The 19,283-nt window shown below is 36.4% G+C and overlaps 1 protein-coding gene across 5 annotated transcripts in view; it reads right to left on the bottom strand.

The window, feature by feature from the left end:
* PDS5A (PDS5 cohesin associated factor A) overlaps positions 1–19,283 on the bottom strand; it is a 79,098-nt gene that overhangs the window by 17,801 nt on the left and 42,014 nt on the right. For all 5 annotated transcript variants that reach the window (XM_027731613.2, XM_039385002.1, XM_027731609.2 and 2 more), the window contains exons 11-23: positions 18,403–18,548; positions 13,300–13,451; positions 9,905–10,018; positions 9,400–9,481; positions 8,632–8,680; positions 8,372–8,511; positions 6,816–6,931; positions 6,054–6,159; positions 4,391–4,551; positions 3,113–3,236; positions 1,790–1,948; positions 1,475–1,543; positions 701–837 (exon numbers count right to left, since the gene is read on the bottom strand). In XM_027731613.2, coding sequence (XP_027587414.1) covers positions 701–837; positions 1,475–1,543; positions 1,790–1,948; positions 3,113–3,236; positions 4,391–4,551; positions 6,054–6,159; positions 6,816–6,931; positions 8,372–8,511; positions 8,632–8,680; positions 9,400–9,481; positions 9,905–10,018; positions 13,300–13,451; positions 18,403–18,548 — 1,555 coding nt within the window. The remainder of the gene's footprint in view (positions 1–700; positions 838–1,474; positions 1,544–1,789; positions 1,949–3,112; positions 3,237–4,390; positions 4,552–6,053; positions 6,160–6,815; positions 6,932–8,371; positions 8,512–8,631; positions 8,681–9,399; positions 9,482–9,904; positions 10,019–13,299; positions 13,452–18,402; positions 18,549–19,283) is intronic.

Below are 19,283 nucleotides of genomic sequence, written 5' to 3'. Positions count from 1 at the left end.
AAGAGAGAAAAAACCAAACCACAACTCACCACAACTACCCTCAAATTACCTGCATGGCACAATTTCATCGTTTTACAAGATCAATGAGCAAGCAAGGCTTTTCTCTGTCAGGTGAGGTCAGAGTTCTATAGCTTCAGATCAAGCTAAATTAACCCAACCAAATTTGTGAAAGTAAGGTGCTGTACTTTCCCACAAAAAAACCCCTGATTTCAGTAAAACAGTGAAATGATAGCAGTTGAGTTTCTTGTTTTCCTATCACCATCTAAATGAAAGCAACAATTTTGCCACAGATTCTCTGCCCTTCCTTCACCCTCAAAATGAAGTTGAGGAGCAATTACCTCCTAGAATGAAGAAGCTCCACCCAAGATCACCAACTCCCAAGCATGTTAAATCTCATCACTCAATTGTTTTCAAAGATACTCCTGCAGGTCTTTTACTCTCTAGAATGTCTTTTACTATCAACATACCCACAGAGTTCTGAATTGGCTTGTTAGTAAATTACAAGAAAGAAGGAGTATTAAGCATAATTTTATACTGCCATTCCACTCCTAATATTAAAACTCTAACCAGATCTATTTTCTATCATCCCATCAGGCAAAACTGTGCTGACCTTAACATTCCAAAAGCACCCTAAAAGAACCAATATTCTTTGAAATTCTGCAACAAAATTTATGGAAGTCTGAAAGGAACAAAGTCTGACCTGATTCGCTTCTGTTCTGTCAAGTCTCCTTCACTGACGAGCATAGCTGATAATAACCGGAGTGTGGAATTTGCGGATTTCGACTGGTTGTTTTTCATACCCAACAGCCAGCGTACCAAAAGTTTAATTGCTTGCACCTAACGAACACAAACATAGGAACAATCAACTTACTTCCCAAAGTCGATGAGGCACTAAAACCTACTGCTGGCAAACTGAAATTTCCATATACTCCTATTTATTATAGCTGATACATTTTTAAAGGACCAGAATGAAGCAGTAAATATTTACAGAGTGAAGAAGGAAGAGGTAGTTTTTGTGACCTCAGGACATTTCAATTATGGTTCAGTGTCTTTGCACAAGTGCATTTAGAGGATGCAGGATAATTGCTACATGATTAAAAATAAGAGCAACTAGATAAGAATTTCTAGAAATGGCCATAATTAGAGTCACATTCATCAGGGTCTTGATTTATTTCAAATCTGTTTATAAGTCAGTAAAGTCAAATTACCTTTCTTGTATGGAAAACTAAAACTTTGATCTCCTGATTTTATCAACAATCAGCATAATTAATATCAGTAAGTGAAGACAACAAAATGCATAGTTTCTCTCCGTTCTATAACTGTGTGTACAATCCACAAAACCAGTGCATACTAATGAGACTAATATAAAAGTACTCAAAGGGATTTATCCTAATATTCCCCACTGCACAACTTGAAAAAAAAGTAAATTTTTAATCACAGATATACACATTATTACTGACAGTAGAACACTCACCTTTGCTAGTACTTCTGGAGAGACTTCTTCATCTGGAGACCACAATTTTCCATTTTTCTCACCTGTTGACTATAGACATTCATGTAAGTTTACGAACTGGTTCAACTCATACAGAAAATGCAGAAGTAAAAACGGAAAAAAGTCACGGACTAGGCTTTCTTTCACAAAAATATCTTTTATAACACAATTATCACTGTATTAGCCACTTATAGAATTTTACTTTATTGACTCATTTAACAGAAAAGCTCTATTCCCCACAGAGTTAGTAACAGGCAAACAGCATAGTAAGCACTTACCAAAAAAAGAAAATCTTACCCTGTCATTCATTAGAAGATCTTTCACAATGAAATTTGCAACAACGGATTTCATTGGAGAAGCAAACTGGTCTGGAGCCAACATAGAAATATGACCCAAAGAGACCAAGGGAGTTATAAGTTGTTCTGGTACATCAGCATTCAAACTTCTACTAAGAGGCTGAGGAAGCAAAAAAAACCCCTCAGAAATCAACTTCAGATAAGTAAGCTAGCATGTCTAAAAATCATTTATTTTACTGCTGGAGCGTTGATGAGTTTCATTGTTTTTCCATAAGAATTAATAATGTTAGCAAATCAAAATGGAGAAAGAATACAATTTTCTAATCAACAGAATAACCAAAAATCTCACATGAGTTAAGGGCAAAACAAATGCTGTATTCTCTTCCTGTTTTAATTGTGAAACATATTCAGACCTGAGAGACATGGGAAAAAAACTCTTGACTGAATTCTGTTCAGGAATTGTGAAAACCTAAATTGGAACTGCCAATGGTAGAAAACAGCACCCAAAAGCTTGGAAATCACCATGGACATTTCTTTTAGCCATCAGTATTTCCCTTCCAGGTAACAGTCACCAGGATAATTCCATGCTGCTCTATCACCCCACACCACTGCACTGTACTCTGGTATTAAGGAGGGAACAAGCACTCTCACAGAAGTCTAAGTAGAGATTCAACTCTGAGAGCCTGATTCAAAGCTTTTCACACTTCTAAATTATACATAGGCTCAAAGACAGCCAAGATTAAGAACCTAAGATATTTTACAAGTTTTAATAATGTTATTATTTAAGAGACTCCAGTGAGAAGTAATAACGTCTCTGCTCTGTATAAGACAACTTTTTGCTTAACAACTTGTCTAAGCAACCAGTAAGTGAGCAGTAAGCTGGTGTCTGAGCTTACAGTCAAGTTGTTCTGCGCTAACCTCCTCAGTGAGGAAAGGCTGTATGTGCAAAGACCTTAAAGCACAATAATTTAAAACAGCTGGAAAGCAGAGGATGTTATCTCTTATTTTAGTATCTGCTAAATGTGTCCCCACGGGATTTGCTGTGGATCATTCCAACATATTTAGCTTATTCATCCCAAACTTACCCCATGTAGACAAAAAGGAATACCTTATCTATCAGATATCAGAATATTACAAAAGCGTGACTTTAAGACAAACATTAGTAACTTGCTACTGTAAAATTAATGACTTATCTTGACTACCATACATTTGTAGGCTTCCTGACCTCATAAACTGTTAATACACAGTAGGAATTAATGTTAATTGATGTTAATTCTTAATCAGTTAAGAACAGAAGCAAATCTTAAAAGCAAAAAAGACATACCTCAAAGATCTGCGCAAGCTGCACTTCTTTATTTGAAAATATGGCATGTATACAGTGAACAGCTTGTTTTGCCTGATGGGGAGTGCCCCTTTTTGCTTTCTGATGCAAAATCGGAATTAGTGTTCTGTAAACATTAAACAGAATACTTCAAAATGCAATTTGCAATCTACAAAAAAATAACTATCTTCACATACAAATCTATCCTCGCTGTCTTAAAAATCAAGCATTCTTTTGAAGTCTGTTCAGGAAAGATCACAATCATAAAGTAAAAAGCAGGACAGAATTGTATTTAGTAATACTTGTTGAACATCTGACTGTGCACACACAAGTAGAAAACAGCCCACAGGAAAAAAAAAGATCAAACATGAAAGAAAATAATGATCAAAATAAAGCCATTTAGGAAGCCAAATATAAGGTGGGTGGAACCTGACAGGTTCAGCTAGGGTAAATTCCTGGTCTTGTTTTCCAAGCCTGGAAGTGACAGGGCTGAAGAAAATCTATGAAAGCTAGGAATAACCATTAAACAGCAGTGTGTTTACAAGGCCTTTACTATTGTAACTTTGGTCTTTAATTGCAATGTATACCCAAGTAAACAACTGCTTTATTAGGAGCTTTGGAATTTGAATCCCCTGAAACCTATCTGCCGATCAGAGGCCTCTGAAGGAAGGAGCAGGGCAGAAGCCACTGCAGAGCCCAGGTCCAGGCTGGTCAGGTGTTCAGTTTCACTGCCCAGACACTGCTGGCAGGCAGGCCTGGCCCCTGCGAGGGCATCAGCTGAGACACCAACTGGTGACGTTTGCCAAGCAATTCACCCAGCAACTGACACGAAAAAACAAAGTTACCCAGAGTCTGACACAGAACAACTAAGAAAAAAAATTTCCTAGCTTTCTTGAAAAGCTCTGTAGCAATACAGCATTCAGTACATGGATTATTTAGTACCCAGTATTCACTGACATGTTCTACATAATCTAAATCAGCAACAAGTGGCAAAAGAGCAGCTTGCAGGGTTCAAAGAACCAAAACTCAAACATCTTCCTCAAAACCCACACAAGATCCAAATCCAGACAAAAGATCACCAGAAACGTGCTAACAGTATCCTCAAGTAGGAGAACATCTCTTCTCAAATCTGCTAAGATTCCATAAATTGGATTAAGTAAGAACCAAAATAGTAAAGAACTGAGTAAAACCTAGAGTTAAAATAAGTTTCAATGCCCAATCTACAGTTTTCATGCTGTAAATAAATGTACATTAAAAAGCAGAACGCAAAGGAATACTCACGATCTTATCTGTGGCAAGTCTGTTTCTATTTTGTGACCCGTGTTTCTGAAAATCTGTATGGCTGCCTCAGCTACCTTATCATCTTCCATCCTGAGGCACTGTAGCAGAGACTCATAGGTCTCTGCAGAGTGGAACGAGGTAGGATGTGTAAAGGACAGAACCTGTAGATACACAATAAAACAAAGGTATATTTATTCATGGTAAATGAAACATCAGAAAAACAAAATTATGGCTGTTTATGAGCATTACCATCAACATACATAGCTGTTACATGCTCATATGAAATTACTACATTCAATAGTTGCATTTTGGAGAAGGTTATATATAAATTTTCAAATAAATTCATATATGTTTTGTACTTCAGGTCCTCCCCTCCTCCAAATATTTTATAGGACACTACATTATTTGAATATATAAACATACTTCTTAAAATGAATACTTATTCAACATATTTGTTTGTATTTCAATCTACTTAAGAATGCTTCTTTTCACTTAATTTCACTGAACTGAAATTTTGATTTCTCCAGAATCTATAATCCCTGAGCAGAAAAAAAACCTAGAAGGTTAAGATGTCTACAAAACATAGATAAAACAAAACATAGGCTACTGTCCTTTTAATCTAAAGCTAATGAAATATAACACAATCTGTTAAACAGGAGAAACACCAAGCAAGAACTAAACATACAGAAAGTCAAGGTAGGATAAGAGATAACAGAAGGTTATCCCAAAGCAGAACCATATTAATTATAACATAAGATAACATAAGGTAGGGAGAACATAAGGAAGATAACAGAAGGTAACACAAGGTAGAGAGAACAATGAAAAGTTGCATGTATATTGTGAATTCTTTGGATATATCTTAGCTTGGTTTCTTTGATCAGAGTTGCCCACTTGAGTGATTATTAGTGTGCAAAATAACATTCTCCACAACACAGCAACAAAATCTTCAACTTTGGCAGATTTCTTTTCTGAGCTATATTAGCAGACAGACATTACTTCTTTGCATACCTCTGAATTACTATTCCTACCAAGGTTGCCATTACCAAATTCGGTGTGATACAACTCCATAAAACTCCACCTTGTTCAGTCACACTTCTGAAATATCACACTTTAATTATGTAACCTTGCCCTCCATTCCTTCCTATATTTTATACTCCCCTTTGTAGCATATTCAAAATAGTCTCATTAGTGACCATCCAAATCCATCACAGATGTTTGCCAGACATCCTTCTTTCTCCCCCTGCCACTTCACAGCACCACTGAGAACACAAATTCCCTTTTTTTCTCCACATAACTTGGCTCTTGAGCTAATTGCTTGCTTTCCCTTCCAGTACCATACAGGCCCAAAAGAAGACGTCTCTCCCAGTTTACCTGTTTCTTTTCCTCTCACTTTACCTCTGCTCCACCTTCTATATGACTTCCCTAAGCAGAAAACAATTTCTGCTTTAACCATGCACATTTCAACTCTCAAAACATACTTCTTCCAACAAACCATCTCTTTAATTATTCTTTTTACAAGAGAGAATTAATAACAAAACAGTTTCATACATTAAAAAAGTAAGTATCTAAGTAATAACTATTAAAGGCATACTAACATTAGCTTGTTAGTCATACCACTTTTGTCCCTTCCATTACAAACTATAGCTCCATTAAAGTAGCTTACCTTGAGAAGTTCAAGTCCTGCACGGATAGCAGTATCAGGACTTACACCCTCCTCTTCATCATCAGCTGTCCCCTCTATGGATTTATTCATTAGTTTTACTAGTGCACTGAAATAAGAGAGACAAAAAGAAAACGAACTTAAAAACATGACAATGTTGAAGGTTGGAGATACAAGCAAGATTACTTGGTTTTGACAATAAATAAAGGGAAGGCAATAGAACTTTGGGGCTGGTGTTGATGTTGCTGTTTGGTTTTTGTTATTTTCAATTAAGTTATTCCATTATTCCTTTTCCTTCTGATTTCACTTTCTGCAAATATAATTCCTCAGGGAAAAATAACAACAAAAATCCAACAAAAAAATCCTCACCATGCTGGCGGCATTAGATCAACACATAGTTGCAGTAGTTTCAGAATGTAATTAGGTTGTCAGTGAACTCTCAAAAGAAATCAAAACATTCTCTTACACAATCCCACGAAAGCTAATTAATTCAGATGCTACATGGAAGACTGTGTTGCAGTTTATTACGTGAACATTCATCATGAACTCCTATACTTTTAAAATAATTTGCAGACAGCACCAAAAACAGTTGCATCCCCTAGGTTGCTGGAAATTAACACTCTACATAATTTTTTACAAAAAGTACATATTTGGTGCTAGGACAGACCAATCTAAATCCCAAGGAATTCTTTTTTCTTTTTTCTGTCATTTCCATCATGTCTATGATCATTCATGAGTCAATCATTCATGGTCTTTCAAACTTACCTAATGGCTTCTGAGTCAATATGTACAGGGGCAATTCTTTCCAAAAGAAATTTGACCATTTCCAGAAAAGGATTTGTTGGCTGCTTAGGATTTGCAAGTTTCCGGGCTATCTCTCTCTATAAGAATGTTAGATACAAACAAGAATTACACTCATTTCACTTCTTAGACATGTTGAAGAAGCTATAAATAGTCACTTCTTTTTGCCACAGAGATTGTCTGTATAATCAGTGAAACATATTTTAAGGGGGGCTGTTGTTATCTCCAAATCTTTCTTCTATCATATTAATATTGAAAGCAGACATCTTTTACCAAACTATTTAAACTGGTTTCAAGTTAAGAGTTCTTCAGGGGTTCATAAGGAATTGCAGGCCAGATCCAAAATAGAATCAAGGAAGACTTAAGTGCAGTACACAAGATGTAAATAACTAGGTTGTCAAGTGTAATCCAGAAAACTGTGGGTAACCCTGCAGTATGTATGAGACTTCATAATAATGAAAAAAATTGCACTAAAAGCTACATGACTGCAGATATGCAGAAGCACTACACCACCCTGCCTACAACAGATCTCAAATGGTATGTACTTGCCTATGAATGTTCTGGATCCAAAAATCTGTTTTCCCTTCTGAATGTACAAATTTCAAGTGCATTAAGTTCAGCTGCAGACTCAGCTTTTGTTTAGAACAAAAGTCTAAAAAATCTCTCAAAGAAATGACTTCTTGACCTTCCTTTTCTTAAAGGGTTAGATGCTGCAGACCTACAAACTCTTTTGCTGTTACGTTCTGTTATGCTCTATTAACTTCAGGGAGAAGGAAGAAGCCTTTCTCTTGAAATTGCAACGCTGCATTTGCAAAGTACAAAATTTACTAGTCTAGAAGGAAACACACTCTCTACATCAAGTGTTTAGGACGTAATTCTGAAGGTCATCCTGCTCCCTTCCCCACACAATTTCCAAGCCATTAGACAAAACCCAATAAGCCTATGCTTGTTTATAGATGATCTTTGTGATTTTTGTCAATGAAATTGCTTACTTTACTTTGGGATCATACAAAAAAAGAAATTAATCTGCGATTGTTGGTAGAATCTGGAAAAGTCCAATTTAATATTAAGATGTGTATTTTCATCAAAGAAGTTAAATAAGATGACAAAGATTTATCTCAAAACAGTGTTCTAGGATGAAAAAATAATTAATAATATGTGAAGGGTGTAATATTTGACTTGCTGGTACTCAGAAGTTGCATCAGTGTGAGAAGACAGGAACCCTACCACAAAAGAGACACTTGAAATAAAATATTTTAATGAAATAAATTAATCTTTTAGACTTTATGCTTGCTGCTCACAATCCCAGGAAGGATTAAAGCTAACATTTTCTTAGGAAGCAAGATGACGACCATAAACTATCTTTTCCATAATCACTACCTGTTAACTAAAAAGGCATTTTATAAAAATTGGAACTATAAGAAAACCATGTCTAGGTAGTAAAAGAGACCATTACTTCCAAATAACTGTTTTAAGCACAGATACTTAAGGCATAAAAGTTTGCTTTTCCATTTCCTTACCACACAGACATCTGCCTGTTTGCAAGAACATGTAGGGCTTATTAGCAGTTCAAGCTGGGACCGAAGTTTCTCATCATCACCCAAAACCTGATTGAATTTCTTCACAAAATCTTGTGCTTTTCCAGGATCTGGAAGGTTTTCTGTATGATTAAAAACAATTTAAGATAAGATAAATTTGCCAATTTAGCATGCCAAGATTCACAGAAATACAGTTTCCAGGAATGCTGTAGTAACAGTTTATAGAAGTTATTAACACTTACTTGCTATGGTCATCAGCTTTCCAAACATGGCAGCACTGTTTGCTTCTGACTGAGGACAACAGCAAAAATAAACAAACAAATCAGCAATATCTCCTTTATAAAATACATCTTTAAGCTGATCTGTTGGTTGTTCTGCAGCATTATTGAATCTTATGGTTTATGCTTTTGTTTTAAGAATAGACACTACAATAGTGCAACACTATCGTTAGCAAGAAAATCATCTTGCAATATCAAAGAACTGCAAAAATTCACTAATTCACAGAACAGATAAAAGAAAGAGACCCCAAGACCCCCAAAGAAACAATTCCCCCAAGCCCACTCACACACCAAAACCCCAAAGCAATGCCCTTCTATTTAAAGTTGCTACTAGTCCTAAGATATGCTTGTAAGTAAAATTCCAGTAGAAATACTTGAAAACTTGTGTTTTCTAACCAACAAGGAGTCATTGCTTTGTGTTACAACATATTCCATTCTCAATATACACTAGAACATGAGAAAGAAAAAAGGTCTGTCAAAAGCAAACAAACTTTTAAAAACTTCTTCCAAAATTACTGAGCAATACTATAAAAGAATGATCAACGTAAGGAGGTCATATCCATTTAAGAATTACTACAAGCAACTTTACCTAATGAAAACAGAACATTGTCTACATATGGAAAGCAGCAGAATAATGAAGTCACACTGAACAAATAACAGAATATTAAAACTCCCCAGTAAATTAGTCTAATGGGTCCACTGGATAAAGTGTAAGTATTTTCAGAACCGTACAGTGGGCTGCTTATGCAAGTCTAGCAGTTCTCGTACGTGACTCCTTAGCATGTTCTGGCACTTCCACATCTCATTCAGTGCTCTGCAAAAACGCAAAACCAGAAAAGTAAAGCTTACCAATGTATTCTGGTTATTCATTTATCCTACAAGTGCAACACCTGCTAGCTACAGTGAAAACCTAACAGCTACTAAAAATAACTTTGCAAAACAAGGTTGAACTCATTTTTTCTTTTTACAGAACATCATCTCTCTCTTATTCTTTTTGGAACAATTTCATATACCCAGGATGGCCATAGTATCTCTTACAACCACCCAAATAAAAAACAGGCCACTATCAACCAGAATTCAGTTACAGATATCTTCATCATGGTCCCCAATATAGAGCAAATCTAGAAGTCATTTTATTTAAATATTTTTATTTAAATCCTGATAATACAAGTAAGATGACACAGATGTTAGAAAAGCCTGAGAAAGCAAGTATTTGCTGAATACAAACTATACTCACTTGACAGCATTTGGATCCAAGCTAGCATACAAATAGTACAAGCACTTCATTCGCTCTTCCGTTTCCAAATTGTGTGGAACAAGATACTGAGCAAAGATTTTCTCTACCAGTAATCTGCAGGTAAAGAAGAAAAAAATTGTACATATCCAGAAGCAGTGATACCTTTCAGACAAGCTGAAAAGGCAAGAAATAGTGGAAGTCATTGAAACCAGAATTTTCAACAAGGAAAGAAGACAAAAAGGTAGTGGCCTTTATCTCAACTATAAAGATCCCTTCCACTGCTGACAGAAAGATTAGCAAGAACTGCTTCTTAAGAGCTTTTCCATGTTCTTTCACTTTCACCTTTAAAAGGGAGTAATTGCTTTATCTGTCACCATCCAGCCTATCCTTTTTCTTGAGGATCTGAGAATCTCCCTTTGTTCACTCTCATATATAAGGAAGGAATACAGACAGTAAAAAGCTCAAATAAAGGAGAGAGAATACAAGAATGTAACTCAAAGGGGAGGAAAAGTAAAAATCTGAAGTATCTTCAAGGGAACAGTTAAGATAGAACTGTAGTACTTGAGAAACTACTTCTTATTTTAATACACAAGGTAAAAATCAGCATTAAAACAGTGGAGATGAAGGAACATTAAAACATATACAACTAAAGGAGCAAAAGGAAAACTAAGTGAGAACAAACCAAACCAGCAAAACCATTCTCCAATTATCTTTTTTAAAAAATACATATTTAAAGTTTTACATAAAATATCAACCTTGAACAACAAAATATAGCCCCGTCAAATGAAAGGAAATTCAGCCGTTAATTTAATTCATAGCAACGAGAGCTGTGCACAACGTTCAGCTATACAATTTGCTGTTTATGGACAAAAATTGCGTGTGTTTGAATTTTAAAACTTTTTCCATTATGTACTAGTACAGTAGTACATTAGTACTAGTAAGTACTCTGGAAGTGCCTTGAACAAAGACCATAAGAAGGCAGCACAGATCAAACACACCTCATTTCTGTTCAAAGAAAATTCCAAAACACATGATGGCAAGGCAGAGGAATAAAGGATGATCATGAATATGGATACCATTATCTCAAGACACCTCATTAGTATTATAGAAAACTTGGCTTTCCCTCTTTAAATGTACATTTTACTACTGATGACTCCAAGAACTAAATTGTTTGGGGAACAGGATCTTCAGATGTCAGGGGATTCCACCTGCTTAACACTAGGATACTGGAGGCATCAGAATTCTTCCCAATTTATGAACATGGCTCTAGCCCATGTCTCTGTAGAAACACGTTCCAGAAAAGCTGTCAATACAAATGGAGAGACTGTGTCATCCTGTCCCTGGTTCCTGTTGGTTAGGGTCAAGATTTACAAATCAGGAATAACTCCAAGACACACTTTTCCCCTGTGAGGAAAGTCGCTGGCAAGCACATCAAGAGTGGGTAATAGGGCACTGTTTCAGATGAGGTTATTTTACTCCATTCCCTATGCATTTATTGTAAAACAAAGCAGCTCAGAGCACACAGGTGATAAACAGCTCCATGGTTAGAAGTTCTCACTCTTGAGTAGACATGTATGTCAATATTCAAGCAACAACAAAAACATTATCAAGTGACTGACTTAGCAACGTGGAAAAAATTTGTTCTATTCCACTTCATGTCTGAACTCTGTGTGATACTAAGCTACTGTCTTTCTGAAAGACCTAGTGTTATCCCATGCACCCAGTGGAACATACTCCAAGGCTCAGAGAGCTGTTACTACTACTTTTTATCCTCTTCCCTCATTATGGACGGAAAATAGGCCAGAGTTGGATAATTTTGACCTGTGTTCTTATGTGTTTAAAGAGTTGGATAGACTGTCTTACAATATCACAGCATTTCTACAGCTCTTTTAGGTGTTAAAACTTTACAATTCTGACAATATTAACACTGAAATGCATTTGTTTCTCCACTGGGACTGGGAAACCAATCCAATGACGTGACAGAGCTAGAACTTAAATGTCAGCCTTAAAAACCAGTAAAATTTGAATTAAAAATTTGGGGTACTAAGCTGAACTATAGGAACACTGAAAATCAAGCCACCAATCTCTCAGTGTGGATACTCAGAAAAAAAACCAGCATACAATCCATGCCTACTCATGAAAAGACTAGTTTCAATAGCTTAATCAGACTTTCAGAAGAAATCACGTCAGAGAAAGAAACTCAGCTTTGGTGAGACACTGTTTCCTTGAAATTCCTTGCCTTATTTCCATCAGTGTTCTGCATTTTCTGTGAACAGGAATACGGAAAACATCTGCCCTATTCACTATACAATTCAATTCATTCTCTTCTTGCTCTCAAACCTGTGTAGTGACAGTGAGACACTAGAAAAAACACAAACCTCTCACTGCAAATTAAAGTGTATTTTTATGCACATACACATGCTAAATTAGCTTTGTATAAACTATGTGAAGATTTCCTAATTTTTCATTATTTGACACTTGTATCTCAGCAGACTATAATTTCTGTGTGTGCAGTCTAATAATCTTAAAAAAAAAAAAAGTGGCAACTAATCAAAGATATAATTCCGGCCCAGTTATGATCAGCCAGAAGAACAAAGCAAGAGCCTTCACCACTGCAGTGGTTAAAAATTCACTATCATAACTGGCTACTGACAGAGGCTATTAGCCCATTCAGACTAGTCACCAAGATAACAAGACATACTGAGGTAGCAGACCGTATAAGCAAGGTCCTAAGAAACTCTATAAGGAATTTTCCAGACTGCCACATTAAAAATCTAGGTTGAAATTCTACCTTCATGCGATCTCACTGTGTGGCTCTCCTCATGACACACAATTAATTGTAGTGAGAGTTGAAAACTATCTTCCAAAACCTTGGGCAAAATACCTTTTCCAGCACCAAAATGGTACTTCAGAAGTTAAAGGGACTGATGACAAAACAAGGAAGACAAGCTAAGAGTGGAAGCACCCCAATATTTCTTCAGCTTTTGTTCTATCTAAAGGTCCATTTTCTACACAGCATACCAAAAGGAGAGGTCTGTGCATGTACTCTGGTGTGTACATGCAAGATACTCACAGACCATGGATTTTAACATGCTGGCCTCTGGAAAGCAGTAAGGTGAACAAGAACTGGGCAGAGTAAACACCAAATTTGACAATTTTTTTCTACGCAGTAGTTAGTTAATAAAAATCTACTACTGTCACAGATCTAGTTCCATCAGTAAATAAAATGAATCCATGAGCAGATAATGCAAGTACATATGTTAATGATCATTAATTAAATACATCATATATAAACCCACACATACAGAACATAACAGCTTTTATAGGATAAGTACATTTTTAGAATATTTCTTATCACTATACACTTAAAAGTAGGAAGGTTTAGGTTGACTCACTTGTCATCAATGCTATTTTGATAATATATGTGCAAAAGTTTATCCTTTATCCAGCTCACTTTCTCTGCAGCATCTTTTCCAGCCTCGGCATGAAGACAATACTTCTTGTATAGTTGGGCAAGACCCATCATAGCTTCTTTTCTTACTCGCCACTTGAGGGGGAAGAAATGAAAAGGAGGAGGGGAAGTGATTTTGGTAAATAAATATCAAACATACACAAAATACAGTAAAGATATAGAAGCGTGAAAGACAGAACAGTCACTTTCTGGTCTCCTATATTTAGCCACTTCAAAAGCTGAAAAGGGCAGATTAGAGCCCCTAAATGAGACATTGCAAAGCCTCCATAATGGGTTTGTTCCCTGTACTATGCAGATTCAGTATTGTCAGTACAGAGGAATCCACTACTCCTCTGTGCTGAGCAAAGAAAATCTGGGGGCTAGGCAGCATAAAAAAGTTAAGTACAGCTTAACGTTTATGCCTGAATAAGTGTCTTCCTGAGCCAGGATTTGGAAGGCTTATCTATTCAGACAGGCACCAATCAGAGGTGGCAGACTTCTTTCTCCCCGTTGCTTCACACTGTCTTATAGCAACCTTTGTCTAGACATGGGTGATCTAGAACTTAGGCCTATCTAAACCTGATACAGCTTGAACTCTTAGGCCACTTTCCAGGACAGTGGGAGAGGCCCATTTTGCTGAAGTCTCAAAGCAATTGCTCTAAAACTCCAGGAATTCAGGGGAAGGGAAAAAAAAAAAAAAAAAGAGTACAACGGCCACAGGAGGACTTTGTGGGTTCTCATCATCCTTGCTTTGGTGGCCACTACTTTATCCCCTCAAATAAATAGGAAATATCCCATTATTAAACAATTTAACAGACAAGATCCCTAAGCTCTCTGATGCTGACTTGTGGAAGGAATCATACCAAAACAGACTGAGGATTAATTTAGACAGAATAGTGTCTCACACTGAATGATTTACAAAGAAAGCCTCAGAAGAAACTTGTTTTCCCACACCATTTAAAAGAAATGCATGAAATTCATTCAAACCAAAAGAGACCATTTCTTCCAGAACACACTAGATACCACTTTTGGCCTTGAACTCCAAGGACTAACAATGCTCAGATCATTTCACCCTATGAAGCATAAATGTAGATACTATTATTCATACTATGCGTAACTTCCTCAAAGGGCCTGTCTCAGTAACACTGAGATACTGTACATTTAATTTCTTCACAGTTTTACCGAGTGACTTCCTTTTCACGAAGGGCAATGAAGAAGATACGGCTTATGTCACCATAAGAGCCTTAGACACCACTAACTGTTGGAGTAAGCTGTGTCAAGAAGATGGAAAAAATAAACTTGTGTTTTCACAGAACCATACAATATGCTGAGTTGGAAGAGACCCACAACGATCATTGAGTCCAACTCTTAGACCTGCACAGGATCATCCCCAAGAGTCACACCATGTGCCTGAGAGTATTGCCCAAACACTTGTTGAACTCTGTCAGGCTTGGGGCTGTGACCACTTTCCTGGGGAGCCTGTTCCAGTGCCCAATCACTCTCTGGGGGAAGAACCTTTTTCTAATATCCAACCTAAACCTTCCCTGACACAACTTCAGGCCATTCCCTCGGGTCCTGTCACTGGTCACCACAGAGAAGAGATCAGCGTCTGTCCCTCCTCTTCCCCTCACAAGGGAGTTGTAACTGCAATGAGGTCTCCCCTCAGTCTCCTTCCTCTTTTCCAGGCTGAACAGACCGAGTGACTTCAGTTGCTCCTCATACGGCTTCTGCTCAAGGCTCTTCGCCATCTTCATTGCCCTCATTTGGACGCTCACTAATAGCTGAATACTTTTCTTATATTGTGGTGCCCAAAACTGCACACAATATTCAAGGTGAGGCTGCCACAGGGCAGAGCAGAACAATGCCCTCCCTTGACCGGCTGGTGACGCTTTGCCTGATGTCCCCCCAGACACAGCTGGCATATTTAAATGTTAAAACAAGTAACAGGTCAAGACAGTACCGACTTTGCCAGTATACAGTCTAATACTTAGTTTTCACAAAAAACCCCAATTTTAGCTATAAACAGATGTTGTTGTTTAACTTCTCTGCAGGAATCTGTTCACACCCATTGTGATCTAAAGCGTATTTAAAAAAAATAAAGGTCTGAAGGAGGAACATTTTCAGAAAAGTATTGATATTTTTCTGCATTCAGATGTACCCTTCCAATGCAATTGATAGCTTCATCAAATACCCTGTATGACACAGGAAGAATGGCAAAACTATTGTCAGAAGACAACAAAAAGGATTGCAAGAAATGATTCTAGCAAATTTAAGCCTAAAATGAAAGCAGAGTACTTAACAAGGGGTTAATAAGGAAAGGTCAATATTTACAAAGACATGCTATATTGTTAAGGTCTATTTCAAATGCTAAGTATTTTCTGTAGTCATTTCTAGTTAGTGCTCAATTTTAATCTCTCCTCGGGTTATATTTTCATTAAAGCTCTCTCCAGAGATTTTTATAAGAGAAACATCATGTACAGCTGAAGTTATTCTTCACTGAGGACTGCCTAAAAAAGCACCTAACCTTGAAATGCAACGTATCATCAAACCTATGACCAGTGTGAAATGACTTTACCAAACATATTAGGAACATTAAGTACCAGTACACCGGATTTAAAGCTCTGTGAACTGAAAAGCCCTAGCTCTGTGGAAATTAGTACTACAGCTGCACAACTGACAGCCTCTTACTGATGGCAACCTGGTATAGGAGAACAGAGACACTATGTGGAAGACACATTGACAATCATCCCATTCTCACTAGATGGAAGTCCCAGTGGGAAGTGGTGGTTACACTAAAAGCTTTTGTATCTCATAAATGACTTTTTGGACATGTTTGTTTAGTGGCTGAAAAAGAAGGAAGGTGATCTTAATCACTATTGAGAAACATGCAAGGTCAAGCTGCAGGTACAACTAATTGAAGAGCTGCTTTATAATAGTGAACATACCCAAAATCAGTATTTCTCTGTGCAAAGAAAATACTCTTTTCTCAAAATCCATTATAGTAACATTCCCATTTAAAAGGGGGAATAAACAAAAAAAGAAGTAAAGTAACCAGCTAGAATGACAGAGGCTATAGAAAGGATACCCCCTATCACAAATGAACAATAGGGACAAAAAAAAAAAAGGAATCAATGTAGCTACACAGCTCAGAGAAGTCTGCTATTAAACATCACCCCCCAAAGACCACGGAGCCACATCTGAAAAAGCGTAAACAGGAAAGAGCATAAACTCTGTCAAGTTGAAAGTAAATCCTTGCTGAAGCATGGGCAAAAGTTTCAAAACCAAATTATGAAAAGCATACTGAATAACATCTTCACCAAAGCTTCTAGAAGCAGGAAGACTTCCAGACAGACCCTTTTTGTAGGACTGAAAGACAAACAAGATTTATTCAAGGAGAGAGGTCTGAAGAGGTTTCTTAAACTGCATTAGGAGACACTTAAAAAAAATGAATAAAATGAGCAGTAACAAAATCATTAAGACCAGGGGTATCCCATCCATGACTTTTATAGGAATTCAGAAATGATACAGCAAATAGTAATCATTCATGAACAGATTGAAGACAGCAAATGTGAAAGAATCCAAAGGGTTCCAAGAGGAACAATGTACCACTCATCAGAACATCTTATTTTGAATGGGCAAACAGGTTGAAACAAGACAGTAACAACAACAAAGAGCTGACACGACTGAAAAATAAGTTATGGAAATGAGTCATTGCACTTTACAGAATGGGAAGTTTTGTCTAATAAAAAATAACTTTTAGCAGACCCAGAAGTACATCAGTAGAATGCATTAGGATCCCAAAAAAACTTCCAATAAAATCTCACACCACAGGATCTTAAAATAAAAATACTGTTGTGAATTAATTTTTAAGTAAACATAGGGGACAATGGGTGGAAAAAAATGACTGATTTTTACAATGAAGGGAACAAAGGGAACATACAGACAGAGTCAGAAAGAAATCTCTGATACTTAATATAAAGAAAAATTAGAAAATGAACTGAACAGAGTGTATAAAATTTACTGAGGTAGTCAGATCCAACATTTTAATGAAGAATTGCAGAAATATGTCACACTACTGAATTGTTACAACGTGAAATGGAAGAACTTCAGGTTAAGGCCATGTTTTCCCACCAGCATTAACTCTGCATGTACAGTATAAGGCAATATATCATCTAAAATTATTCAAGAAAGACACTGTAGTCAAAACTGTCAGCTCAGTGCTCAGAAACAGCGTAAGAGACCGAATGTTTCACAATAAGGAAAAAGAGTTATCACAAAATCTGTACACAACATGGTGCACATTGTGAACGCCATTGCCAAGTCTGGTCACCTTAGTTACAACAGGATATAGAACATCCAGACAAGAATGATCTGAAGAATGCAGTAATAATTTGTGTGGAAGTTAATCAGGTGATTCTTTAAACTGGAGGGCAAATAACTGGAAAAGATATGCTATACATATTTATTAATCATAAGTGGGTCAAAGAATATTTATTATTTTACACACTGCAAGAACTATGAGATATCCAGTGAAATTATCAGGCAAGTTTAAAAACAAACAAGTGAAGTTATTTTTTCCAAATGTGCATTAAACGTGAATTTGTATGATTATGAAGTACAAGTAAGTTCAAGAAAGAACTCGATTAATACAAGGAATGAAGTTCCATTGAAAGCTGTGATGTACGTTATCAAGCAGATTTAAGAAATCATTAAATCACAAATTGCTGGAAGCCAAAACTGACCACTATGAGAATTATAAAGGTATATAGGGCCCTTTGGCCTTAACATGTATGACAATTCTTATTCTTACAATATGATTGTCTTTCTCACAAGTCAGTGACCCTATTTGCTTGATAACTGTGTTGACTGATGCCACCATATTATGAAATCACAACATTAAGATCTTCTTGCACAATTATTTTTCCCCTGCAGCATTCTTCTTAATAGTCAACTCTTCTCTGATTCTGTGGCTTTGGGTTTTTGGTTTTACTTTTACCAAGGTATACTAGAAGCAGATAATTTCTGAAAATACAACATTAACACTTACCCGTTTGTCTAGCGTTCTTTCCCTTACAAAGCCAAGGAGCTGGTCATTGACTAAAGAAAGATCTCTCTTGCCTGCAGTAATAATTGTAACAATAACATCATGTCGAATGGCTTCTTCTGGGTCATGTGATCTAACCTTCAAATATTCTGTTACGATCAGAAACAATGAAAAGCTTGGCTTATTTATGTAGGTGTGACATATTCTGATTTATTAATAATGTTAAAACAATTATATGTCAGTCATATATCACAACCATGTAATCTATTAAACTTATAGCTACCCACAGGAAGTATCTGTTCCAATGTTTTCTATGTTAAATATAAAACAATTAGATAACTGTAAATATCAAAAGAATACAAAAGAGAATAGCTTTTATGATAACCTCATTTGCAACAAGCAAATGAAAGTGAAAAAAAAGCTGATTAGAATATATTGAAAATAAAGGGGGGTGAGGGAATGAGAAGAAATAAGACGAGAAGAAATTCTCATTCACAAAGAGTTAAAATGTTAAATAATAAATGAAAAATACCAACAATTGCTGTAGGATAGCTTGCATCAAAAAAGAACAGTTTTTCAGTGAAGCCTGAAAATCTGCTCAGAGTTAAAATAATGCTGTAGTGAAGGAAGACACTTCATTGTTTAGATCAGCAAAACAGCATTTTCTGAACTCAGTGGGAGAGTACTGGGGAACACAGTGACTGTTCTTGAAAATAAGTCAAGATGTTGCACCAATATTTGCTTTGACTTGCCAAAAGTTTCTTTAGAACTTCAAATTACTTTAAAATTCATTCTGCAATGGATAGCTTCTTAAACACACACACACAAAGTCCATATAAAGTCACACACTCCTCTCTTACTATAACTAGCACTTGTCTTCAGCA

The sequence above is a fragment of the Pipra filicauda genome, unplaced genomic scaffold (genome assembly GCF_003945595.2).
Source record: "Pipra filicauda isolate LSUMZ 115617 unplaced genomic scaffold, ASM394559v2 scaffold38_size3968069_pilon, whole genome shotgun sequence".
In the NCBI taxonomy this organism is placed as follows: domain Eukaryota; kingdom Metazoa; phylum Chordata; class Aves; order Passeriformes; family Pipridae; genus Pipra; species Pipra filicauda.
This window is presented reverse-complemented; position numbering and strand designations above follow the sequence as displayed.